This window comes from Syngnathus floridae, chromosome 1 (assembly GCF_059516105.1).
Source record: "Syngnathus floridae isolate MCC-2025c chromosome 1, RoL_Sflo_1.0, whole genome shotgun sequence".
Taxonomy (NCBI): Eukaryota; Metazoa; Chordata; class Actinopteri; order Syngnathiformes; family Syngnathidae; genus Syngnathus; species Syngnathus floridae.
In genome coordinates, this window is record NC_142413.1 from 25988188 (window position 1) to 26008807 (window position 20620).

General features: G+C 43.7%; 1 protein-coding gene and 1 long non-coding RNA gene across 5 annotated transcripts in view; both read right to left on the bottom strand.

Moving 5' to 3' along the window:
• spdl1 (spindle apparatus coiled-coil protein 1) overlaps positions 1–20620 on the bottom strand; it is a 192484-nt gene that overhangs the window by 61989 nt on the left and 109875 nt on the right. For 3 of the 4 annotated variants that reach the window (XM_088390585.1, XM_088390568.1, XM_088390594.1), the window contains 2 exons: positions 6561–6667; positions 5280–5400 (listed from right to left, as the gene is read on the bottom strand). The exons of the other annotated variant lie outside the window; for it this stretch is intronic. In XM_088390585.1, the coding sequence (XP_088246711.1) occupies positions 5280–5400; positions 6561–6667 (228 nt within the window). The remainder of the gene's footprint in view (positions 1–5279; positions 5401–6560; positions 6668–20620) is intronic. 4 annotated transcript variants of the gene reach the window in all.
• On the bottom strand, positions 6674–13006 carry LOC148404736 (uncharacterized). Its single transcript, XR_015861442.1, has 3 exons — positions 8376–13006; positions 8150–8224; positions 6674–8049 (listed from the first exon to the last, which is right to left on the bottom strand). It is a non-coding gene; the product is annotated as an uncharacterized LOC148404736 (long non-coding RNA).

Sequence of the window (20620 nt, forward strand, 5' to 3'; positions counted from 1 at the left end):
TACTTGTATGCATATTATGTACTATGTCTTGTCACCATGGGATAGTGGGAACGTAATTTCGATCTCTTTGTGCGTCTTGGCATATGAAGAAATTGACAATACAGCAGACTTTGACTTGGATGAAACAACCAAATAAACAAAACAAAAAACTACAGCTGAAAAAAAATGTTATTTTCAGACGAAACTGGATGAGTGCGCTCTAAATTTCACCGTTGGCCGTGACTCATCAACTGAGAAGGGCTTAACAAAAATGGCACCAAAAAGAAACTCATATTCTGCAGGTTACAAATTTCATGTTGTAAAATATGCAGCCAAAAACAGTAAAGGAACAGCAGAAAGAAAGTTTGGAGAACCGTGACGTAGCAAGGGATTACCGTGATTTGAATTTCAAGTGACGTCAGTGGCGTGGCGCGGCGGTTGTTCACATAAATAAAGATTCAATCACGGGATGACGAAGTGCCCCACGTATTACCGGCATCAGTCGCGGCTTTCTTTGAGAGTAAAAATATATTTGTTATAGTTATTTGATATATATTTTATTTCATGTAGCAACTTCTATATATTTTTATCGTTACAGTTCACAGTTGTTGGCTCGTTGAACTCTTGTTTTGTTAAATAAAGAGCCGTTTACCAAACCCACGTCTGCCCTTGTACTTTGTTAACGCTACAATATATTTAAGTCGCAACTGACCCATGAGGCTGACGTCAGCTGCTCACGCGCGGCATTGTTGACATAAAGGACGAGATATTTGATCGATGGATTAAATGATTTGGAGTGACACAAATGGTTTGATAATATTGTTGGTTATGTGATAGTTATTTAAAATATAGTTTATATATCATATGGGCCTGTGGAATAATTTGAACTGCGACGCGGCACACGGAATTGTTGACAAAGGATGATCGATAAAAGATGAGAAATTTGATCGATGTATTTAATGATTTAGAGTGACACAAATGGTTTGATAATATTGTTGTTTATGTGATAGTTATTTAAAATATAGTTTATATATCGTTGTATGGGCCTGTGGAATAATTTGAACTGCGGCGCGGCACACGGCATTGTTGACAAAGGACGATCGATGGATTTAATGAATTGGAGTGACAGATGGTTTTATAAACGTGTTATTTATGTAATAGTTTTTTTTAAATAACTCTGAATGTTATGTCAGGCCCGTTCTCAGCTCCTCGTTTGTGTTTGTCACGTTAGCATACCGTATCGTTTAGCCTGTTGCTGCTCGTTCATGTCTGTTCTTGGTGTTGGATTTTGTCGAATAAATTGCCCCCCAAAATGCGACTTATGCTCCGGAGCGACTTTCACTTTTTTGGGCATTTTATGGCTGGTGCGACTTGTACTCCGGAGCAACTTATAGTCCGAAAATAACGGTAATTCTTTCAACGTAACATATTTTGACACTCATATGTACTGTACAAATTGCACATTAAAGTTAAGTGACAAAGTGAAAAATAAAAAAGCGTGCAATAATGAACAAATGCCTGTTGGAAAGCAGTGTAAATTCAGGTCTGAATACAGACTCGGTAAATTTTTGTAATGCTTGATCCTAACTATAAATTCTGAATGTCCTCTCGGGATGAGCTGACAGTGCCTGAAGAACGTCTCCCCCACTTCCAAACTCAAGATCTAAGCACTAACTTCCCCATGCTTTTAGTAATTTCCTTCAACATTTAGTACCTACAAGATAACTAATTCTTCCATCCATCCATCCATCCATCCATCCATCCATCCATCCATCCATCCATCCATCCATCTTCTTCCATTTATCCGGGGTCGGGTCACAGGGGCAGCAGCTTTAGGAGGGACTCCCAGACTTCCCTCTCCCCAGCCACTTCATCCAGCTCATCCCGGGGGATCCCAAGACGTTTCCAGGCCAGCTGAGAGACATAGTCTCTCCAGCGCGTCCTGGGTCGTCCACGGGATCTCCTACCGGTGGGACACGCCCGGAACACCTCCCCAGGGAGGCGTCCAGGAAGCATCCTGATGAGATGCCCGAGCCACCTCATCTGGCTCCTCTCAACGTGGAGGAGAAGCGTCTCTACTCTGAGTCTCTCCCGGATGACTGAGCTTCTCACCTTATCTCTAAGGGAGAGCCCAGACACCCTGTGGATGAAACTCATTTCGGCCGCTTGTATCCTGGATCTCGTTCTTTCGGTCACGACCCATAGCACGTGACCATAGGTGAGGGTAGGAGCATAGATTGAATGGTAAATTGAGAGCTTTGCCTTTTGGCTCAGCTCTCTCTTCACCATGACAGAGTGGTACAGGGTCCGCATTACTGCCGATACTGCACCGATCCGCCTGTCAATCTCGCGCTCCATCCTGCCCTCACTCATGAACGAGATCCCAAGAGACTTGAACTCCTCCAATTGGGGCAGGATCTCATCTCTGATCCTGAGAGGGCATTCCACCCTTTTCCGACCGAGGACCATGGACTCAGATTTGGAGGTGCTGATCCCGACTGCTTCACACTCAACTGCGAACCACTCCAGTGAGAGCTGGAGATCATGGCTTGAAGAAGCCAACAGCACCACGCCGTCTGCAAAAAGCAGAGACGCAATGCTGAGGTCCCCAAACCGGAAACCCTCAACGTCTCGGCTGCGCCTATAAATTCTGTCCATAAAAGTTATGAACAGAATCGGTGACAAAGAGCAGCCTTGGTGGAGTCCAACCCTCACTGGGAACGAATGCGACTTACTGCCGGAAATGCGGACCAAACTCTGACATCGGTGATACAGGGACCAAACCGCCCTTATCAATTGGCTCAGCACCCCGTACTCCCGAAGCACCCTCCACAGAATTTCCTGAGGGACACGGTTGAACGTCTTCTCCAAGTCCACAAAACATGTGGACTGGTTGAGCGAACTCCCATGCCCCCTCAAGGATCCTGACAAGTGTGTAGAGCTGATCCACTGTTCCATGGCCAGGACGAAACCCACAATGCTCCTCTTGAATCCGAGGTTTGACCTCCCGACGGACCCTCCTCTCTAGCACCCCTGAATAGACCTTACCAGGGAGGCTGAGGAGTGTGACTCCTCTGTAGTTGGAACACACCCTCCGGTCCCCCTTCTTAAAGAGGGGAACCACCACCACAGTCTGTCATTTCAGAAGTACGGTCCCCGATGTCCAGGCGATGTTGCAGAGGCGTGTCAGCCAGGACAGCCCCACAACATCCAGAGCCTTTAAAAAACTCATCCACCCCTGGGGCCTTGCCCCCGAGGAGTTTTTTTTAACTACCTCAGTGACTTCAACCCCAGAGATGGGAGTCCACCTCACAGTGTCTAGGCCCTCCTTCCACAATGCTTGTCGGTGGAATTGAGGAGGTCTTCGAAATATTCTCCCCACCGACTCACGACTTCCGGATATAAGGTCAGCAGCACGCTATCTCCACTATAAACAGTGTTGAGGGTGCAACTGCTTCCCCCTCCTGAGATGCCGGATGGTGGAGCAGAATTTCCTTGAAGCCGTGCGGAAATCATTCTCCATGGCCTCGTCAAACTCCTCCCACACCCGGGTTTTTTCCGCAGCAACTGCTGAAGCTGCGTTCTGCTTGGCCATCCGGTACCTGTCAGCTGCCTCCGGAGTCCCACAGGCAAAAACAGCCTGATAGGACTCCTTCAGCTTGACGGCATCCCTTACCGCTGGTGTCCACCAGCGGGTTCGGGGGTTGCCGCCACGACAGGCACCGGCCACCTAACAGCCATAGCTCTGGTCGGCTGCCTCATCAATAGAGGCACGAACATGGTCCACTCGGACTCAATGTCCCCCGCCTCCCCCGGGATGTGGGAAAAGCTTTGCCGGAGGTGGGAGTTTAAGCTCATCCTGACAGGGGATTCTGCTAAACGTTCCCAGCAGACCCTCACAGAGCTTTTGGGTCTGCCAGGTTGGTCCGGCATCTTCCCCCACCATCGGAGCCAACCCACCACCAGGTGGTGATCAGTTGACAGCTACGCCCTTATCTTCACCCGAGTGTCCAAAACATGCGGCCGCAAATCCGGTGACACGACTTCAAAGTTGATAATCGAACTGCGGCCTAGGGTGTCCTGGTGCCAAGTGCACACATGGACACCCTTATGTTTGAACATGGTGTTCATTATTGACAATCCCTGTCGAGCACAGAGGTCCAATAATAGAACACCGCTCCGATTCAGATCGGGGTGGCCGTTCTTCCCAATCACGCCCTTCCAGGTCTCACTGACATTGCCCACGTGAGGATTGAAGTCACCCAGTAGAATGATAGAGTCCCCAGAAGGAGCGCTCTCCAGCACTTCTTCTAAGGACCCCAAAAAGGGTGGGTACTCTGAGTTGCTGCTCGGTGCATAGGCACAAACAACAGGCAGGACCCGTCCCCCCACCCGAAGGCGGAGGGAGGCTACCCTCTCGTTCACCGGGGTGAACCCCAATGTGCAGGCGCCCAGCCGGGGGCAATAAGTATGCCCACACTTGCTTGACGCCTCTCACCGTGGGCAACTCCAGCGTGGAAGAAAGTTCAGACCCTCTCGAAAGGGCTTGTACCAGAGCCCAAAATAAGTGTGGAGGCAAGTCCAACTATGTCTAGTCGGAACTTCTCTGCCTCACACACCAGCTCGGGCTCCTTTCCAGCCAGGGAGGTGACATTCGATGTCCCAAGAGCCAGCTTCTGCAGCCGAGGATTGGACCGCCAAGGTCCCTGCCTTTGGCCGCCGCCCAGCTTGCTTTGCACCCGACCCCTTTGGCCCCTCCTACAGGTGGTGAGCCCATGGGAAGGCCCAGCCACCAGGCTCTCGCCTTTGAGCCCCACCTCCAGGCCTGGCTCCAGAGGGGGGCCCCGGTGACCCGCGTCCGGGCGAGGGAAAACTAGGTCCATATATTTTATTCATCATAAGGGATCTTCGGACCCGTGCTTTGTCTGGTCCCTTACCTTGGACCCTTTTCCATGGGTGACCCCACCAGGGGCATGAAGCCCCAGACAACATGACTCCTCGGATTATAGGGGCACGCAAACCCCTCCACCACGATAAGGTGACGACTCACGGATGGGTGAGTAAAACTTAAATCGGAATAATTTATAAACTTGATATGTAAGCTTTAAAATAATTTTGGCTGTTATCACTATGTTTGTAAAAAAAAAAAAAAAACTTACTATGTATTGGAATGGTGGACAACAGTTGATTTAATGGTGAAAGCAATGTTTTACAGTAAAAAGCAATATGAAAGAGAAAAGCACATTTTGTCCAACCTTTATTAGTGTGTTATATTCCCCTTTAACAGTGAACCCATATACCTGTTTGAGAAGACGTTCATCTTTGAAGAGTTTCTTCTCCAGTTCAAGAACTTTTTGGCTTTCTAACAAAGACTGCATCCTTTGCATGGAAAGTTCATCTCCTAAACGTTCCACATCCTTACTGCACATGTTAAAATCAGATCAGAAATCAGAATACCTTTATTGTCATTCTACATAGTACAATAAAATTGGAGGCCTCCATTCAGTGCCTCAAAAGTGCCTAAAAAGAGGAACATATCTTAAAAAAAGGGTAATAGAACACAACTCACTTAACTACTCACAAAATCTAGGAATATTAGGACGCACAGTATTCAAACTTCGGAATAACTTATGAATGGATAAATGTATTTTAAAAAAACTATAGGAAATATGAAACTATCAGACTCAATTGTCATGGCAAGTGGGACTCTAATGGATAAACCGTATTTTTCGCACTATAAAGCGCACTGGATTATAAGGCACACCCTCATTGAATTTTTTATTTTAGAGATAATTTCATATATAGGATGCACCGGATTAAAAGGCGCATACAATAGAAGCTATACTGCAACAAACTAAGGTTGACTAGGGTTGCGGTATGCATCCACTAGCCAATAACCAATGAGCCCTCTGTAAACAATCGCATTTCTCAAACTATCTCCTATAAAATGATCGGAACTGACTAAAGTTCAAGCTAACACAGGGGTCTCAAACTCCAGTCCTCGGGGGCCGCATTCCTACATGTTTTCCAAGTTTCCCTCGTTAAACACACCTGATTCAAATGATCGGTTCATCCTCATGTTCTGCAGGAGCCTTTAAATGTATTTTAAATTTCAGCGACGGCTCTGTAACAATAATGCGACCAGCGCGGTGCAGTTGCGCGGTCAGCGACGCGCTACGGTTGGGCGTTCGGCGGTGCGCTGCAATTGCGCAATTGTACAAAAATACGCAAATGAAAAAATGCTTTAAATAGGCTTTGTTTTTGTTTGGAAAGGATATTCTTTTCCATTATTTGTAATGGGAAAACATGATTCGGAATTTGAACGATTCACTTCTCAAACAGCTTTCTGGAAAGTATTGTGGTCGAAAACCGAGGCTCCACTGTATTTCAAATGGTAGGAGAAAGCCAAAATAACTTCACCTCTGATGTTTACAGTGCATTTTAGTTTCATTCCCAATTGGGCACCGCTTTGCTATTACAGCAGTCATTTATAGCCCCAACAAAAAACTCTACAAACAAACAAAAACAAACAGACAAAAACAGAAACAAACACAAATATACAAATAAATAAATAAACTCACATTGCATTGTCGAGTTTCATTTTGAGCAAGACAGTGTAAAACGTTTCATCCTCGCCTGTACCAATTTCTGAGGCAGGTGCATTGCTCTCCTTGGTCTTTAGCAATACCTGCATACAAATATGCACATGTACTGGTTTAATACACCATCATAATAATTTAGAAGTTAATACCATTTCATGAAAGATGACATTTAAAGGGTCTCCACACTTTTGTTTTAAAATTCATGCTAGTCCTTCCACATAATTCATCCGATTCACTCCATTCCACTTTTGACGTATTCAAAGTATTCACGTGATGACCGCTTGCATTTTTCTAATACCAAAAAGTTTCCGTTTCCACAAAATTTGCAAATTTATGGCAAATGTTTCCCCATTTATTCTTAATGGCACATTCAACATTTCACATTTACGTCGTTCCAGTTTGAAATTCACATCATTCAGCACATTCAATTCACATTGGGGGAGCTTTTCGACATTCCCAAAATTGCCAAACTCAAAAATTTCATGTTTTCAAGTTAAAAATTTCGTTTTTTACTTCTAATTTCTACATTTTTCAACTGATTCAACCCATTCCAAATTTAAACTGTTTATCTTTTGCCTACCAATTGCCAATTTTGAAATCCACGCCAAATTCTCGTAAATTTTGTTTTTCATTTCTAATTTCTACATTTTCAACCGATTCAACCCGCTCCAACTTTCAAATGTTCATCTTTTTCCTACCTATTCCAAAACTTCCCACTTACGAAAAATTCAAAATTTTCAATTTTGAAATTCACGCCAAATTCTCCAAAATTTCGTTCTTCCCTTCTAATTTCTACATTTTTCAACTGATTCAATGCGTTCCAACTTTGAATTCAACAATAATAATTCAACCCATTCCCCAAATATTTGTTCAACCTCTTCGCCTTCACACGCAATTTATCCAGACATTGCATTTTCTAGTTACTACACAATGTTATGCAGAAGTGTACTTGATTGATCAGCATCATTTATAGTCATAGAGAGTTGGTGTCATGAAATATTTTCTTCTGGGCACTGATCTAATTCAAAGTCAATTTGCATTTGAAAAATAGATAGATCTTAAAGTGAATCTCTAATCCATGTTTCCATTAGGTTAATATATACTGCTTTAGTTATTTTTTGAATGAAAATTGAAGTACATTTCAGAATCAGCTTTATTAACCAAGTTTGTGCATGCCAAACAGTGAATTTAACTCCGGTTGATCTCATTTAAGTGACTAACAACATTCAGGTAACTAACAACATTTAAGTGGCGAGAGTAGAATATTATTGCACAGTGATGTCTCGGAGTCTCTATGAGTGATGTGAGTTCATGAGAGTGACAGCCTGGGGGAAGAAGCTGTGTCTGTGTCTGCTCGTTTTGGCATACAGCGCTCTGTAACGCCGTCCGGAGGGAAGGAGTTTGAACAGACTGTGTCCTGGGTGAGAAGGGTCGGTCTGCGGAGATGTTACTTGCACGTTTCCTGGTCCTGGACAGGTACAAGTCTTTGAAATGAATTGCAAGATCTCTATTTGCAGATAATAAAAAAAATGGCTGCTCTGGATTGGCACTTAGAGACCACCTTCTACCTTGATCGTGCGTCTTTAACGTTTCCCTGCAGCAGGCCATCGTCCCTTCATGTTTCAAGGCTGCCACCATCGTTCCTGTGCCGAAGAAACATGCACCGTCCTGCTTCAATGACTACCACCCCGTGGCACTGACGCCCATCATCATGAAGTGCTTTCAGCGGCTTGTCATGTGCTCCACATCAAATCCGTTCTCCCCCCCACCATTGACCCTTTCCAGTTTGCGTACCGTGCCAAACGGTCCTCTGAGGATGCCATCTGCTCTGCCCTCCACTCGGCCCTCACCCACGTGGAGAGAAAGGACTCATATGTGAGATTGCTGTTTGTGGACTTCACCTCTGCCTTTAACACCATTGTGCCGCAGCGACTCATCTGCAAACTTGACGAGCTGGGCCACAGTACCTCCCTCTGCAACTGGCTACTGGACTTCCTCTGTCAGAGGCCTCAGGTGGTGCGTGTTGGCGACAAAATTTCCGCCAGCATCACACTGAGCACGGGGCCCCCCCAGGGCTGCGTGCTCAGTCCATTGCTCTTCACCCTGCTGACGCATGATTGCACTGCGACCTACAGCGACAACCGCATAGTGAAGTTTGCTGACGACACGACTCTGGTGGGTCTCATCACCGAGGGCGACGAGACTCGGTACAGGTCGGAGGTTGACCTTCTGACCACGTGGTGCAGAGACAACAACCTCCTGCTGAACGTCAACAAGACCAAGAAAATTGTTGTTGACTTCCGGAAGGGTCACACAAAACACCTGCCGCTGATCATAGATGGTGCTGCGGTGGAGAGGGTGAGCTGCACCAAGTTCCTGGGAGTGCACATCAGTGAGGACCTCTCCTGGTCCGCAAACACCTCGTCACTGGCAAAGAAAGCTCAGCGCCGCCTGTACTTCCTGCGGAAGCTCAGGCGTGCATGTGCTCCTCAGGCAGTCCTGTCTACATTCTACCGTGGCACCGTTGAGAGCGTCCTCACCAGTTGCATCGCTGTCTGGGGTGGTAACTGCACTGAACAGAACTTGAAGGCCCTGCAGCGCATAGTGAATACGGCTGGTAAGATTATTGGTGCTTCGTTCCCCTCCCTGAAGGACATTTACACCTCCCATCTCGCCCGCAAGGCAACCTCGATTGCGAGAGATGTGAGTCACCCAGCTCACTCTTTGTTTGACCTTCTGCCCTCTGGGAAGAGGTACAGGAGCCTGCGCTCCCGCACCACCAGACTCGCCAACAGCTGTTAGGACCCTGAACTCGCTACCCCCTTCTGCGTAGCGTGCGGCAGTGTTGCGCTATTTTCTGGAATGTCTGCTGTACGCGCACTTGCTCCTTTTTTTTGCTCCTCTTATTTATTTATTTATTTATTGTGTTATTTATTCATTATTTATTCAGCACGCTGTTGTTATACTTGTTTACTTGTTTGTCTGTTGTGGGCCATGTCTTTTCACCGTGGGATAGGGGGGAACGAAATTTCGGTTTCTTTGTTTTTCTTTGGCATGTGGAGAAATTGACAATAAAGCTGACTTTGACTTTGAACATTTAAGACACGATTAAAGACACATTTTTATGCTATGGCCTGTAATTAAGCTGTGTTGGCTGGAGTTTGTGTTCTCTATCCTGCCCCCCACCCCACCCGGTTAAGTGAGACCCAAACTGAAAATATTTGGTCGATCAATCGGGATGAGGGATCTGAAGCGGATTACTACCCTCCCAGACATTGCCATGACCATCGAGGGCACCTTCCTGCAGCTCTTTATTTTTAATATGGAAATATACTTTTTCTCTGGATTATTTTACATTATTTGTTCTATGTGCCCTCTCTGCATCCATTGGAGCCTGGTCATCCTGGAAGGGGGTTCCTCCCATCTGTGGTCTCTTCTCAAGGGTTCTCATTTCTCCCTAAAAAGGCTTTTTGAGTTTTTCCTTGCCCTCTTGAGAGTTGAGATCAGGGGATGTTGAGAATAATTGTCAATTTTGCACATGTGAAGCCCTATGAGACTTGATTGTGATTCAGGGCTATATAAATAAACTTGACTTGAATAGTCGTTTGGCTGTTGCCAAGTTTGAGTCAAAAAGAGAAAGTCAAGCTTACGGTTAATGAGGAGATCCTGGATGAGATGCACTTTGCTCATGAATGGGCGGATGTTATGCATACCAATGTTGATAGCAAAGGAGGCGGTTTTAACAATAGCATTAAGCGACTTAGCCAGACTGGCTAAGGCATGTTGGATTATTGTGCGAGTAGAGTAGATTTGAGAGCAATGAGAGGTGGACCAAGTTGAACTGGGGGTACTGGGGTTGTTTAACTTGATATGCCTGCGGGACCCACAGTGGACGTATAGCCGATGAGGGGGGCGAGCGATGAAGCAGCACCAAAGGTGGAGGCTGTGATGTAGTACGGCAAATCCAGAGGTCAGCGGCTAAGTAGTGAAGATGTTCAGCCACAGGATGATGGCAGAACCACATGACGAGGCAGGAACGAGGTAAACTCTGGAAGCTGGTGCCGTGACAACCGGACTCAAAGCAACTAGTTCAGATCAGGCTGCCGAGAGACAAATAATGTCTCTGAATGTGCCCACTATTCCCTATACAGTGGAGATCTAAAGTTCAGACACCCCAGGTAAAAAAATGGTATTAATATCAATAAAGAAGCCAACGAAGGACGAAAAAATCTCCAGCAGGCATCAAATTACAGATAAGACATTCTTATGATACGTTAACAAAGTTAGAATTTGTTGCCATCATTTACAATTTCAGAAAAAGAGAAACAAAAATAATGGCCTCTGCAAAAGTTTGGGTAGCCTGCAAACTTAATTCGTTAAAATATCAGAGTGCCTATTTTTGGACTTCAAAAACAAAACCGAGATCATTCAGAAAATTAAAGACATGCCTCTCTCTGCAAAAAATAGTGAAGGAAATGGTAATTTGAATGGCAAACAATATCACCGATCAGCAAATCAAGGACATCAACTCAGTTCCAGCTTTCTCAATTGCATGTGATGGATGAGTCGTGTGGCGTGACCGATATCGAACAGACAGCTCTGCTATGCAGGTACGTGAACTCTAATGGGCCGGAAGAAGAAATTGATACCACTAAAAGGCCAAACACGGGGTAGGACATCTGCGAGACTGTGCTGCAGTGTTTAAATGACAGATATGCACACTGGCCACCTGATTTCAGTCGCTACAGATGGCGCACCGAGTATGAGAGGGTCGCAAAAGTTTGTGACTTTACGACAGAAAGCATTGGATCTAAATTTGCTTGCATTCCATTGCATATTGCACCAAGAGGCGCTGTGAGCGTAAACATTCCCACCGGAGTGTATGGAGGTAATGAACCTTGTCATCCATACTGTGAACAAAATAATCGTAAAAACATTAAACCACCGCCAGTTCCGTGAATTGCTAGATGAAGTTGACAGCGAATATGCCGATCTGCTGCACAACAAAGTCCGCTGGCTTTCCAGGCGCGATGTTTTGCGGCTCTTTGTTGCTTTTTAATTTGTACCCTACTTAATTATTTTAATAGTAGGCATACAGCTCATGTATTGACAGTCTATGTTGCCTTATAAAAAGCTTTTAGATTTTTGCGGCTCCAGACAGGTATGGTTTTTTTGGGGGGGAGTTAATATGGCTCTTTGAACATTTTGGGCTGCCGACCCTTGGTATAGGCACACGTTTGGTCGTAAGGATATGAGAGCAAGTCTGTACATGGGTGAGTCTTTGGGTGTATGAATGTGATTCTTGTGTGTGTGATTATTGGATGAAGCGTGTGAGGGGTGTGTGGCGAGTGTGTGTGTGTGTGTGATGTGTGATTCTGCAACAGACAGAAATACAGCACGTAAGTCAACGCTCAACTTCTGACGTCACACAACACTAGTAAACAGCACACATTACAGAATTAACTGCGCGTAACGGTTCTGCTATACTAAATAACCATAAATGAAATACTCTAGGCAACACACCAAACATAAGTCATGGAGATATCAAAATACATTTGCTGGCGACCGTTAGTCGCCGCGCTGCTGCGTAACTGCTACTCGTACGATACGAGGCAAACTTAAAGGAGCGCGCCAGAGCACTCAATCAATCGGCACGCACACGAAGCAAACCGCGATGTGACAAACGGCACAACAGTGGACGGTAGTAACAATGAAATGTATATACTGAATTTGTGTCAAAGACACACACGATCACAGCAACGTACTCAGTCTATACCAGCAACCTTTAACTTACCGCTGCGCACAAGTGAATGGGTGGAATGTCTAGACCCCGAATGTAAGACAACCCCCACAAACGTCTTATTTCAATGCAAAAAACATCGTCTTATATTCGGGCCAATACGGTAATTAAGAACACCCTCTGAAACAGCATCAACAAAGAGTCATGCTGATGAGGAACAATTCAAGCTTTCTGGAATGCCGGGATCATTGCCGAAGAGCCAGGTGACAACGACGAGAAAATGACGAGATGGAACTTGTCATGTTTAATGGCAAACTTGTCTAACCATTTAATTCGAATACAGAAGATGCAGACTTTGATGGATTTGTGTAAAAAATATTGATTAACAACAATGTGAGTACAGTACAGTATATGGTTATACAGTAGAATTAAATACAATTGAACTCATACAACAGAATTCAAGTCATAATGGATAAAGTTTTTATATGACATACTACATACATGTAATACATGAAAAATAACGTGGTGCAGTTGCGCGGTCGGTGGCACACTACGGTTGCGCGTTCTGCGGTGCGCTGCAGTTGCGCCATCGGACAAAAATGCGCAAATGTAAAAATGCTTTAAAAAGGTGTTTTTTTTTGTTGCTTGGAACGGATTACTTTTATCCTATTATTTGTAATGGGAAAACATGATTCGGAATTCGAACGACTCACTTCTCGAACAGCCTTCTGGAACGGATTGTGGTCGAAAACCGAGGCTCCACTGTATGTGTATATATATATATATATATATATATATATATATATATATATATATATATATATATATATATATATATATATATATATATATATATATAATATATACACACATATACACAATAATTAACTTCCTATTGTGGATAAAAAAAATAATAATAAAAAGCTATCATCATACATGGTGGTCACCTGACATGCGATGAGGAGAAACGTAGCTGGCTGTCTGACTGGCCAGTGGGCATGAAGAAACTACTTTATCATTTATAGTGGGGCCTATAAAGTAAATGAGGGGTTAGGGGTAGTGGTGTTACGATACCAGAATTTCAGTAGTCGGTACCAATACTTGTGATTTACCACAAGGTAAAAAAAAAATATTTGTGATTTACCACGGTTCTTGATACTACAGTAATCCCTCGTTTATCGCGGATAATTGGTTCCAAAAACCACCCGCGATAAGTGAAATCCGCGAAACACGGTCACCAACAAGAAGTAGTGGGCAGAAAGATGCTAATTTGTGATCGTCCTAACATGCAAAAACTACGGAAGAGGATTAGGGCCAGTGAAGAAAAAAAAAATGAGGGGTGACAGGATTCTGACTTTTTAAAGTCAGAATTCTGAGAATAAAGTCAGAATTCTGACTTTATGGCGTGGGGTGGTGGAGGGAAAGTCAGCGTGGTGTGGTTTTGACCAGAGAGGACATTATGTCGTCAACGAGTGACTTTTCGCGTGCCAGAGGATTGCCGGAGGACATCATTTCACTCTTGGAGGAGCTGGGGGTGAGTAAATAAAGCATTGTGTTCATTTTGGTGACTGTTGCGTATATAACTGCCTCTGCGTAGCATGTAGCTCCGTTGCTAATTGATAGCTCTTGACGGGATGCGCCGCATTTACACGTAAAGCAGCATTATGCGTATTTTTGTACATTCAATAGTCAGTTTTATTAAACCGAGGAGGGGGTGAGTAAATAAGGCATTGTGTTCATTTTGGTGACTGTTGCGTATAAAATTGGCTCCGTGTAGCATGTAGCTCCGTTGCTAATTGATAGCTCTTGATGGAATGCGCCGCATTTACACGTAAAGAAGCATTATGCGTATTTTTGTACATTCAGTAGTCAGTTTCATTAAACCGATGACGTAATGTACGATTTTATACATACAATATATACATACATACATACATACATACACACGCACGTCTTTATTTACTCACTGGATGAGACTTGTTTAGTGAAGTTACACCTGACATTGTAACAGGAGTGAGAACATCCATCCATCCATCCATTTTCTGAACCGCTTAGTCCCCACGGGGGTCGCGGGCATGCTGGAGCCTATCCCAGCCGTCAACGGGCAGTAGGCGGGGGACACCCTGAACTGGTTGCCAGCCAATCGCAGGGCACACAGAGACAAACAACCATCCGCACTCGCACTCACACCTAGGGACAATTTGGAGTGCTCAACCAGCCTACCAAGCATGTTTTTGGGATGTGGGAGGAAACCGGAGTACCCGGAGAAAACCCACGCGGGCCCGGGGAGAACATGCAAACTCCACACAGGGAGGGCCGGAGGTGGAATCGAACCTGCACCGTCCTAACTGTGAGGCGGACGTGCTACCCAGTGTTCCACCGAGCCACCAACGGAGTGAGAACATTATTATTAAAAACAACTTTCTACAATAAGCATACTGGCATGAAGTCATTTTTTCAAAATGCCCACTGTTGTGTTTGACAAATTGTACCGTAATTTTCGGACTATAAGTCGCTCTGGAGTGCAAGTCGCACCAGCCATAAAATGCCCCAAAAAGTGAAAAAAAACATATATAAGTCGCTTCGGAGTATAAGTCGCATTTTGGAGGGCAATTTATTCGACAAAATCACACACCAAGAACAGTCATGAACAAGCAACAACAGGCTAAACGATAGCAACAGCAGGCTAAACGATAGGTATGCTAATGTGACAAACACAAACAAATAGCTGAGAATGGGCCTGACGTAACATATAGTTTTTAAAGACAACTATTACATAAATAACATGTTTATAAACCATCTGTGTCACTCCAATTCATTAAATCCATCGATCGTTCGATACGATAGCAACAACAGGCTAAACGATAGGTATGCTAACGTGACAAACACAAACGAAGAGCTGAGAATGGGCCTGACCTAACATATAGAGTTATTAAAGAGAACTATTACATAAATAACACGTTTATAAAACCATCTGTCACTCCAATTCATTAAATCCATCGATCGTTCTTTGTCAACAATGGGTGCGCGCGGCTGACGGCGCTTGCAATTCAAAATATTCCACAGGCCCTTATAACGATATATAAATTATATTTCAAATAACTATTATATAAGCAATATTATCAAACCATCTGTGCACTTTAAATCATTAAATCCATCCATCAAATTCCGCGTCCTTTGTCATCAACACCGCGCGTGCGTCCTGACGTCAGCCTCATCGTTATTCCACAGATCTACTATATAACTATATTGTAGCGTTAACAAAGTACAAGGAAAGACGTGGGTTTGGTAAACGGCTCTTTAGTTAACAAAACAAACTTCCAAGCGTGTGGCGGCGTGGACTTCCAACCACCGATGTGGAAGAGAGCTCCATACAATAGGACCGGGCGTGCGTAAAAGCCATGTCCGAGCCCCATGCACCGTCCGCGGACAGCCACCCGGCCGAGCGCCGGCCCCCGACTTTGATCCACGGAGGTGAACGAGAGCTCAGTAGAGTAGGACCGGGCGTCCGTAAAAGCCATAATAGTTTTTCCAAACCTTCTATGTCACTCCAAATCCTTGATTCCTTCAATCTCTGCATCCTCCGTGTCACTTAGAAACAAAGCCGCTAATGATGCCGGTAGTACGTGTGTGGGTACGTTTGTCTTCTATGTAAACAACCGCTGCGCCTTGCCACACCGCCCCGCCACTGACGTCACTTGAAATTCAAATTACAGTAATGCTTTGGTACATCACGGTTCTCCAAACTTTCTTTCTGCTGCTCAATTACTGTTTTCTGCTGCATATTTTACAACTAGAAGTTTGTTACCTGCAAAATATGAGTTTCTTTTTGGTGCCATTTTTCTTAAGCCCTTCCCATTTAGAGCGCCCTCATCCAGTTTCGTCTGAAAATATATATTTTTTCAGATGTAGTTTTTTTTTTTGTTTATTTGGTTGTTTCATCAAAGTCAAAGTCTGCTTTATTGTCGATTTCTTCATATGCCAAGACATACAAAGAGATCGAAATTACGTTTCCACTATCCCACGGTGATAAGACATAGTACACAATATGCATACAAGTAAACAACACAAAAAAAAACAAGAAGGCACGGACAATTAATAAATAAGAGTGATGAATAAATAATAAATAAACAAATAACATAATATAAGAGGAGCAAAAATGGAGCAAGTGTGCATACAGCAGACAGTGGACTTGGATATGGCGCTTTAAAGTGTTAATTGCTTTATTTGATTTTTTCTCCATTTTTTTATGTTTTGAATATGTTCAAGATAAAGATATAAAAGCATGTGAAGTGATCAACTATACTAAAAATAGCATGTGAAGTGGTCAACTATACTTGTAAGTAAGTGATGTGTTAATGATCAAGTAAAAATTTGTGGAAAAAAAAAAAACATAAGTCGCTCCTGAGTATAAGTCGCCCCCCCCACCCAAACTATGAAAAAAAAACGCGACTTATAGTCCGAAAATTACTGTAATTGTTTTTACTTTGTTGTGCAGATAAAGTGACTGATGGCGGGTGCAACTCAACCAGTGCCTGAAAAGCCGGATTTGGATGACTTAATCAAGCTATGCTTTAGACTTGCATTCAGCAACAAGGAAATACTTGCAGTTTTAGCACATGATGCTCAGACTATTATAAGTATTCGAACTCTGAAGAGAACTTGTAAAAGACTTGGTCTGTTCCGAAGAAAGAATCAGTCGGACCTGGGAGATGGTTTTGTCCAGCATGAAATCCTGACTTGTGGCCAGATGCAAGGTTATCGCTGGCTTCATCTACGTGCGATTCAAAAAAGGATTTGTTGTCTCACAAGATACAACAAGACAAATTATAAAATTGGTTGATCCAGTCGATAAATTAAAACCCTGTGGGATTTGCATCAATGGTTTTATTGATGGGTTTAGCCGGTATGTGTTATGGGCAGAGGCCTATACCACAAACAACGATCCCAAGGTGATTGCAAGTTATTTCATCAAAACAGTTTCGTGCATTGGTGGATGTCCAGAGAAGATCCGTGCAGACAGGGGCACAGAAAATGGTTGTGTTGAACAGATGCAAGTGTTTTTGCGACAAAACCACTCTGACAATTTTGCTGGGGAGAAAGGTTTTCTTTACGGGAGAAGTACTGCGCATTGAAGGGTGGTGGTCCATCCTTCGCAAACAGAGCGCACAGTTCTAGATTAATTTATTTTAAACTTTTCAGGAGGATGGTCACTACACAGGAGATTTTCTGGATAAAAGTCTTATCCAGTTCTGCTTCCTTAATCTTGTGCAGGTAAAATATTTTATCTCCCCATCATGTTTTTGAATTTGAAATGAATAAATGAATAGTAAAAAATAAGTACTTAAATACTTAACTATGCTGCTCTTGTGCAGGATGAGCTGGATGAAGTTGTGAACACATGGAACTCACACAAAATAAGACCAAGGTTGAATGGTGATACAGCTTCAGGCCGGCCAGTCGTCATGTATTCATTCCCTGCCATGCACAGTGCCGAGGATCGAATGAAACCTACTGGAATGCAAGATATCACTGCATGTATGGAAGAGTGCACTCCAAAATGCCAGTTTCCTTGCGATGAAACTGTATTTGAACTGTGTTGTCTGCTAATGGAGGAAAATGAATGGCACGCTCCATCAGATCCATTGCATGCAAGTGACTTGTATCTTATGTTGAGAGAAGAATTACTGAAGATTGTTTGACAAGCGTATTGATGTAATGAACATATAAACTCTTCAGAAAATAAGTTTTCAGATTTTTTTAATCAGCAGTCTGTATACTCAGTTACTCTTAGGGTTTTTCAGATTATCCTTATCGTATGCTTATGTTGGAAGGCAACCGGTAATAAATAAGATAGCTTGTCCCATCTACACAAGGTCGTAAAACACCCTCTGATATGTTTTGACTAGAGGACAAGGGCTTCCTATTTAGCCTACTCTTACCCCCACTCTGTTTCTCTTAATAAATATGCCCTTGCAGGAGGGAGATTTTGGACTTCATTCCTTCAACGGGTGAACTCTCCACCTGCAGGTGTCTAAAATGACTTGTTTGTCTCCCGTGTGGTTCTTGCAAAATAAGTTAGTGAGCATAACTCTAACGTTTTGGTGCCGAAACCCGGGACCTCTCATACCCACCATCTGGCTGACGGAGGACGACACGCTGTACACCGTCGACGGGCCAGCGTCCATTAGCAGGACCTGGTAAAGAAAGACCAGGGAAGGTAATTCTTTGCTGGGCCAGCATCTTAGGTTTGCCTTCGTCTGATAGAGGTGGATTGACGGGACCCGGCAGTGCAACGAACCAGGGGACAAGTAAGTTAAAGGCCTGAAGTTGTGTGATTGTGTTGTTGTGAAACGCGTAAAAAGCCACAGGTGCACGAGAGATACGGCATTGGTTTGTCCGAGCTATGAGAAACGGCTTTGGTTTGTCCGAGCTATGAGATACAGCTTTGGTTTGTCCGAGCTATGAAATACGGCTTTGGTTTGACCGAGCTATGAGAAAAATAAAAAGCGCTGGAGTTTGTGTGATTGAGTGTGTGACTGGTAGGACAAATTGACTAAATAGCAGTTCTAGCATTGATCCACGGCAATAATACAGGCTAGTAATTTGTTGAAAGGTCAATTTAAACCTGCACTGAGGATCCTCAAATAAATAAATAAATAATAATAATAATAATAATAATAATAATAATAATAATAATAATAATATTTTTGAGAAAAAGAAATTGTAAAACCTAAAACTACTAAAATTAAGATGGGAAATAAAAACGGCAAATCTCTACCTCTTGACGGAGATGAGAAGTACATGGCGAGTAGATTTCTTAATTGTATAAAATATATGCCGAAGTGGAAGAAAAAGTATGGAGTAGGAGGGAAGTTGAGAGTTGAAGTGTGGAAGATAGTAGCTGATGTTTTAGAAGAGAGTGTGGATAGAAAGACAAATGGACTGAAAAAGAAAAGAAAAGAGAGAGAATTGGATTGTGCTAAAATGTGGTTGAAAGCTTCACGAGAGAAGAGAACAAATCCAAAAGACAAAAGATAGAAAGATGAAAGGTGATGAGGCTGAGACGATGTTTGTCAGGTGCACTGTCGCGACCACGGCTCCAGCCGAAGCTGAAAGCACAGCTCGAGCAGAGGAGCAAGAGGGGCCTTCCGCTCGTACACAAAACTTGTATCCAAGCTTAACAAACCTGCAGCCCCCCCCCTATATAACAGCAAAAGAAGTCAGGGTCACATTATTAGAAGTCCTGTGCAAACAAGAAGTTTGACCACTGCTGCTAAATTTTCTCAAAATTTAGACAATGTTGATGTATGCCCAATGATACAGGTGCCAAACCCTATTGTAGGGGAAGGCCAACCCCCACATACATATGATTTCCGGCCATGGACTTTGGAAGAGGCAAGAAAAGCAGTTGAAGGGGTTACCCCTGTTGCTGAAGACCCAGATAAATGGGCAGAGGACATGGCTGGAATTATACATTCCTATAGACTGAATCTGCAGGAGAAGCTGCAATGTCTTCCTTGGGCAAAGACTGGGGAAAGGTTAGAGGAAATTATACAGGTAGAAATAATCAAGGGCCTTTTCCCTATCCCGTTGAGGAAAATCAATTGGGAGGGGAGTATGCAGCACAATGGAATGATCTTGTGCAAAGTGTGCAAACTATATTTCAAAGACGAGCGAATTATGGTCATTTGGAAGGAATAAAACAGAAGCCCGGGGAAGATACTGATGATTTTCGTTTGAGATTTGAAAAAGAATTCAGGGTGCATAGTGGCATCCCATTCAATGATGCAGCTTAGAGTGCTTATCAACAACAGGTTAAAAATGCGCTCCTCACTAATTTCCGCCCTGAAATAGGCAAGTGGGTGAGGAAACATTTGGTGGAAGTGGATGTTGCAAGTGTGACAACAACTATGCAATGGGCAAGACATGCTGAAAAAGTGATCAAAAAAGGCAAAAGTTCTGATGTATTTCATCTAGATAATGATGATGAACTAGATGAAGATACAACAGTCTACTTCCAAGGGTCCCAGCAAGGCAGAGGAGGAGGTAGAGGCCATCAAGGTCGCAGGCCGCCATATAATTCAAACCCCCCACGAGATTCTGACATCACTAATTTCCGCCCTGAAATAGGCAACTGGGTGAGGAAACATTTGGTGGAAGTGGATGTTGCAAGTGTGACAACAACTATGCAATGGGCAAGACATGCTGAAAAAGTGATCAAAAAAGGCAATAGTTCTGATGTATTTCATCTAGATAATGATGATGAACTAGATGAAGATACAACAGTCTACTTCCA